At 35.3% G+C, this 6,416-nt stretch overlaps 1 protein-coding gene across 1 annotated transcript; it reads left to right on the top strand.

Moving 5' to 3' along the window:
• The first annotated feature begins 2,771 nt into the window (after positions 1–2,771).
• LOC149535244 (pentatricopeptide repeat-containing protein At3g49240, mitochondrial-like) lies at positions 2,772–5,254 on the top strand. The gene is made up of 2 exons (XM_089805479.1): positions 2,772–3,344; positions 3,655–5,254. The coding sequence occupies exons 1-2, from the start codon at positions 2,900–2,902 to the stop codon at positions 4,920–4,922; spliced, it is 1,713 nt and encodes a 570-aa protein (XP_089661605.1). The 5' UTR covers positions 2,772–2,899; the 3' UTR covers positions 4,923–5,254.
• Positions 5,255–6,416: the final 1,162 nt, after the last annotated feature.

Here is a 6,416-nt window from a genome sequence, read left to right as displayed (position 1 = left end):
GGCTTGGCCTGTTCCTTAATTTCCATTTTAACTAGGAAGTGATCTGATCCTACCATTGGTAGAATTTCTGCACTAATTTCTCCATCCAAATTACTTAGCTCTCCCTTAAAGAAGAATCTATCTAGTCTTTCTACTATATATTTGAAGTCTTTCCTTCTATTATTCCATGTGTATTTTCTATTTTTTGTTGGAATATCTATGAGAGAGTTAATTTTTGTCCATTCTCTGAAATCTTCTATGGCTCTAGATAATGTCTAGATCCTGCCATATTTTTCATCTCTTTTTAATATTGCATTAAATTCTCCTCCCAAAATAATGTTCTCATTCTATAATGTATTGAGAAATGTGTTGATCTCATTCCATACTGCTAAATTGTTTGTTGTTTGTGTAGGTCCATAAACATTTATTACTATTATCTGAAGATTAGTTTTTGTGCTAGAGACTTTGTTTCCCATCCAATTAGAATTGGAGTTTATACATTCTAGATCAATTCTTTAGTTATTCCATATTGTTCTCGATACTCTTGAGGTTCCTTGTGATGACTTAAATTCTGATTTCCAAGCTCCTAGTTTCTGTACTAACTTTAAACCTTCTTCTTTGTTTAATTTTGTTTCTTGAATTAAAAGAATTTTTGTGTCAAATAATGTTAGATTACACTTTAATAAGCATTTCTTGCTAGGGGCATTAGGTTCCTAACATTCCATGTAGTGATTCTCATTGATACTTGGGAAGGTTCTTCCCCTTCTTGCCTTGTAGAATTTCTATAATCTTAGTTTGTTCCTTTGTTTGTCCTGTTGCCTCCCTGAGTTCTTTTAATGATTTTCATCCTCGTTTCTATTTTAGTTTTCCACAATTGGGTGTTTTTAACCCTTCTCGATTTATAGATATACCAAATTTTTCCAAATTTAGCTGATTTTTTATGCTTTCTGTAATTTCTAAATCTTCTATTTCGCGATCATCCTTTGCTAAGATTTCTTTAATTAATTGGTTGTTCATTTGATAATCTTCTGCTTCTAGATTTTACTTTCTTCCTCCATTCTTTCTTTCTTTGTTCCTTCTTCCTAGTTAGAGCTTTCCATCATACTACCAAAATCTTCCCATATTGAGTGTTCTTCTTTTTTATTTTCCTGTTCTTCTCCTAACATGCTTGTTTGTTTACTGATATGCTCTTTTCTTGTGGATATTTTTGCAATGTCTACTGGTGTCAATGTTTCTATCTCTCCTCTAGTTTATGTCCTTCTTGTTTCTTCTTTGCTCTAGTCAAACATGTCCTTTCCATTGCTTCATGTTTGCCAAAATTTGTGGCTCTTCTTTTTGACTTTTTCCTAATGGTAACATTGCTCCATTGGGCTGATTCTATTGGCGGGATTTTAGGGCTCTGATCATTCTTTTCCAAAAATTGGTTTTGTTCTTGATTCACTTCTTCCTCTAATTCCATTCCTATGCAAATCCTTGTTTCTAGCTAATTTTTATACTTTATTTCTTCTTGTTCCACTTTTATCTCTTCTTTTAATGGTTTGCTTTCTATATTACCTCTTTTTTCGGTTTCCTTCTCTGAGTTTATTTCTAGAACAACATTACCTTTATGTTTTGTATGGTTGGCTTCTACTATGATATATTGGTCTTCTAGGTCGTTCTGTAGGAGCAGTATTTCATGGGAAAGCATGTTTAATTTTTTAACTTTGATCTTTATCTCTTCTATTGATTCCCTCTCCGTTCTGCAATCTTTGCATTTTTTGTATTTTTCTAAAGAATATCAATAATCTGTAATTACTATCTTTTTATATTATGCCTCTTCTTCTCTCCCTCACTTTTCCTTTTGAGCTTCTTGACCTATCTCTATTTTTTCCTCATCTTGATTTCTCTTTTTTTCCAATTTCCCCCCTTCTATTTTTCCTTCCCTTGTCTTGCTTGCCCTTTGTAATTTCTTTAAGTTATTCTTGATGTTTATGCTATTAAGGTTTGATCCTTTGATTTTATTTATTTCTCCTCTGTATTCAATAAAGAATAATTTGTATATTGATATGTTTGTTATAATCTTCCTGTCTATTGATTCACTTTGTTCTACTTTGACTAAGAATCTTATCCTACTGTTTTTAGATTTATTAACTTCAAATCCTATTAGAGTTCCTAAAAAATGTCATATTCTTATTATGTGGATATCATTTGATTCTGTTAGTATGTTCGCACATTTCAACCATTTAATTACCTATTTTTGTTTATTGTAATTCTCATTAAAATTGAGCTGCCATGCTGAAAAGTTTATATGATGCCCTTTATAAAAACAAATTTGATAATTCTAATAGTTCTTTTCTAAATTTAGTATCTTGACATTGCAGAAACCAATAAATACTTATATAATCACATAATTACTTTTTTAAGAAAACAACTACAACTTCAACATAAAAAATACCTTATTTAAATATATTCAAAAGTTAACCTCAAAATAATTATTATACTTTTACTAAATGATAATTATAAAAGAAGAGTGATAGCTATAACTATATATTGTCCCTCTCCTCCTTTGATAAGTTAATATCACTTTGCCCATGTCTTCCCTATTTTAACATCCAAACTATAAGCCTCTTTACAAAATTAGATCAACAAATTTAATATCAAGGTATATAATAGTAAGGAAAAATATATAAAATATTTGAATATTGTCATATAGTCTCCTAAAGTGATGAGTCTCATCATTAAAATCTTTCATTCACTTAATCTTGACGGACTCAAAAGGTCGTCTTATTTTTTTAAATGTGCAATATTATTTTCTACAGTATACCATGGTAACATTTTAACCAAAACAAAAAAATTATGAATAGGAAAACGGAAGCTTTCCAGCAGTTTTTGACAGAAGCAGGGTTTTAGGAGGGCTCTTCGGATATTTGCAGGAGCAGCCATGGCGTCCTACACAAGGCTGCTGATGAAAACCCTAAGCAGCCATTCCTTGATCTCCACATCGACCTCCACATCCACATCCAGAGCAGGAGGAAACTCGGTGATATTTAACAGGGGCATGCGGCAGATCGTAATGTCGCAGGCGGCGTTGGACGCGGCAGCAGAGAGGCGGCGGCGGAAGAGAAAGCTTCGAATGGAACCTCCTTTAAATGCTCTGCAGCGTAATCGTGACTACGTCCGCAAGGAACCCTACGTTGTCTCCAAGTTCCCTGAGCCCATCTCTGCCCTAGTCGGCGAACGCTTGAACCTCCACAACCGTGTCCTTTCCCTCTGTCGCTCCGCCAACCTTTCCGATGCCGTCCTCGCCGTCCGCCATGCTATGTTCTCCAACTGTCGTCCCACCGTCTTTACCTGCAACGCCGTTCTCGAACATCTTCAAGCCACAGGTAATTATTTTACTCAATTGCTTACTCTGTTTTTTAAATTAAAATCAGTTGTTTACACATGTATGTTTTGATGTTACTCAACATCACAAATCCCATTTCACTGGTTTGAAGCCCCTCATTTAATTGTTTGTTCTAAACCCTACCTAGGGTATCTCATTTCTTACTATTATTTCAGCATTTCCCCAAATTTACAGTGTTTAACTCTACTTGACTTTACTTGTCCAAGATTCTATAATCCACAACCTTGTTTTCTTCATTCCTGCATTTTATTGACTTACTTCTTCTATTTTGACTCTCCTCCTACATACAGGCAAGCATGAAGAAGTCCTGTCCCTCTATAAATTCATAACGCAGTGCGGCGTCGTTCCCAACATTGTCACATACAATACAGTCGTGCACACACATTGTGAGAAGCTTGACATTGATGCTGCTTTGAACATCCTCAAGGATATCTATGCTGCAGAAATGACGCCCAGCACTGCCACTTTTAGCCATCTCATGGCACTGCATTTCAAGTTGGAGAAGTATGACGAGTCCATGAGGTTGTTCAGGGAGATGCTGGACAAGTGTGATGGGCTTGATCCAGAAACTTACGAGGCAACCATTGAAGGTTTCGTCAATGGTGGTGTCATAGATGAGGCCACAGAGGTTTATGTGGAGATGAGGCAACGCGGCTCAAATTTCAGCGAGGCAGTGTTTTGCAATATGATCAGAGGGTATTTTGCAGTGGGTAGGGTTTCAGAGGCCATGCAGGTTTTCAACTTTATCCCGGAGAAGCTTCAGCCCACAGTTTTATCATATAACGCTGTGTTGGATGGGCTGTTCAAAGTGGGCCGAGATCAGGAGGGTGTGGAATTTTTTGATTCCATGAAATTGAAAAATGTCATACCAAATGCATCCACATATGCAATTATCATGAGTAGGTTTGTTGACCAGGGCAATGTAGATCGTGCCCTCTTCCTTTTCGACCATATGGATGAAAATTGTGCTCCAGATACAACAGTTTACAATATCTTGCTGAATGGCCATTTTAAGGGGAATGTGAATGATTTGACCTCTGGACGAATTGATTATCTGGTTGAGGATATGATGAAGAGGTGCTGTGAGCCCAATGCAGTAACATATAATATTTTGATTGATGGATTCTTGAAGGAGAGCAAGTCGGACGAGGCCTTAAAGATGTTAAGGAAAATAATGGAGAGTGGCTTCAGGCCTTATGTTGGCGTATATAATAAAGTGTTCAGTTATTTGCTTACCGAGGGGAAATTCGATGACACTGAAGAACTCTTTCAGAGAATGGTCGATGGAGGCCAGAATCCTGATGTCATGACTTATGATATTTTAACAGAGCATCTTGGCAAAAGAGGTAGAGTGATTGAGGTTAGAAGGCTATTTGAATACGTTGTTGAGAAGGGTAACCTAAGTGAGGAACTTGTGGCTCGTCTTGGTGTTATAACACAAGAACCAAAGGCACAAACAGAATTCTTGAGTGGCTTCAATGGGGGGAAACCAGAGATTGAAACAGAAGAAATTAGGGGAACAACCATAAAGGAGCCAAAGATGGAAGCTATTTTGTAGGCTTATTCGATACAATATGTAAGCGGGAGTTTTGCTGCAAATATTATGCAGACAATCGTAAACACCATCGTGTATATTTTGTTTTGCACATTATTGACGATGCAACTGCTAAAGCAGATAGTTTGCAGCTGGTGCACATTTGTAACTGGCCAGGATGCACTTCTAATCAATCATGTCCTGGATAGGTTGGTCAGTACGCCACATTGAGAAGGCTGCATACATTTGATTTGGGATTATGAGATTGCAATCTTGAATTTGACCATCAGATTGTATGGGTTAATGAATCTTACCTAAAATCGATAATAAATTCTCTTATTCATTGCATTCTGAAATGATATGTCGTTGTGTGACATTTGTGTATGCTATGGTTATGAATCGCACAGTTATTGGTTTGTGTAATAGAATTAAAGTATAACCTACAGCCTTATTATTGTTCTTTTTATTATGGGTTTGTTCCAAAATAGTGCTGACACCATATGCAAATTAAGAAATAAGTCAACTTTGCAGGGAAGTATAACCACAGTTAATTACAGCGAAGAGAAGTCATCTATATGGCTTAGTTTCTTGCTGTGAAACTTTGTATGAGAGAATATTGATGGATAAACTTTGTAATCAAGCCTGATCTAATTAAATACTTAATAGAAGTGTGTGATTCGTGCACAATGGATGTGCATTTCCCTGAGTTATCGATTCTCAGCAGTGTCACGTGCACTGTGATAGATAGTTTAAATATTGAGGCCACTGAGTTGGGATCATTAGATACTTGGAATTTGAACAATTTTCTGAAAGAAAATGACGAAATTGTATTCTTGGGTTTCTGCTTAGGAAAATTACCACTTTCTTGTTAAGCTGTTGTGGATGTCTTATTACTAACTTTTATATATATATATATATATATATATAAGCTAGTAGCAGTCGGAGCATACATGAAAAAGACTTTTTGAATAATTACTCTAATACTAAATAATTTTTGAATTTTTTTTTTCTAATTTATTTAATTGTTTTATGAATATGCTTCTAGTTAACCTTAGAGTTTAGATTGCAATTTTTTGAATTATTGTTACTTATTTTTTAAATTACCTAGGGTGAGGGTTACATTTTCACTTAGACTTATGATTATCGAAATATTGTATGTTAGATTTAGGGTTAGACTCAGAGTTAGGGATAGATTTCGACTTAGGGTTGGGTTTAGAGTTTGACTTAGACTTAGGATTAGAGTTGGACTTATAATTAGTAATATGGTTAGGGGTATAGATAGAGTTGTGTTTATCGAAAGACTGTATGGGTAGAATCAGGGTTAGAGTTGGACTAAGGGTTAGAGTTATAGACTTAAGTTTATGGAAATCATGTATGTTAGATTTAGGGTTAGACTTAGAGTTAGGGATAGGTTTTAACTTCAAGTTGGGTTTAGAGTGTGACTTAAATTTTGGATTAGAGTTAGACTTATCATTACGAATTTGGTTAGGGGTATTGTTAGGGTAAAGTTTATCAGAA

Source organism: Cupressus sempervirens, chromosome 10, assembly GCF_028749045.1.
Source record: "Cupressus sempervirens isolate cs-2001-9-10 chromosome 10, ASM2874904v1, whole genome shotgun sequence".
Lineage (NCBI taxonomy): Eukaryota > Viridiplantae > Streptophyta > Pinopsida > Cupressales > Cupressaceae > Cupressus > Cupressus sempervirens.
Note: the sequence above shows the minus strand (reverse complement) of the source record. Positions and strands in the feature narration are given on the sequence as shown.

Excerpts from the sequence above, each read along its gene's own strand:
- LOC149535244 (XM_089805479.1), top strand. The coding sequence starts at position 2,900 with ATGGCGTCCTACACAAGGCTGCTGATGAAAACCCTAAGCAGCCATTCC. Across the intron at positions 3,345-3,654 it reads CGAACATCTTCAAGCCACAG|GCAAGCATGAAGAAGTCCTG; the intron begins GTAATTATTTTA and ends TCCTACATACAG.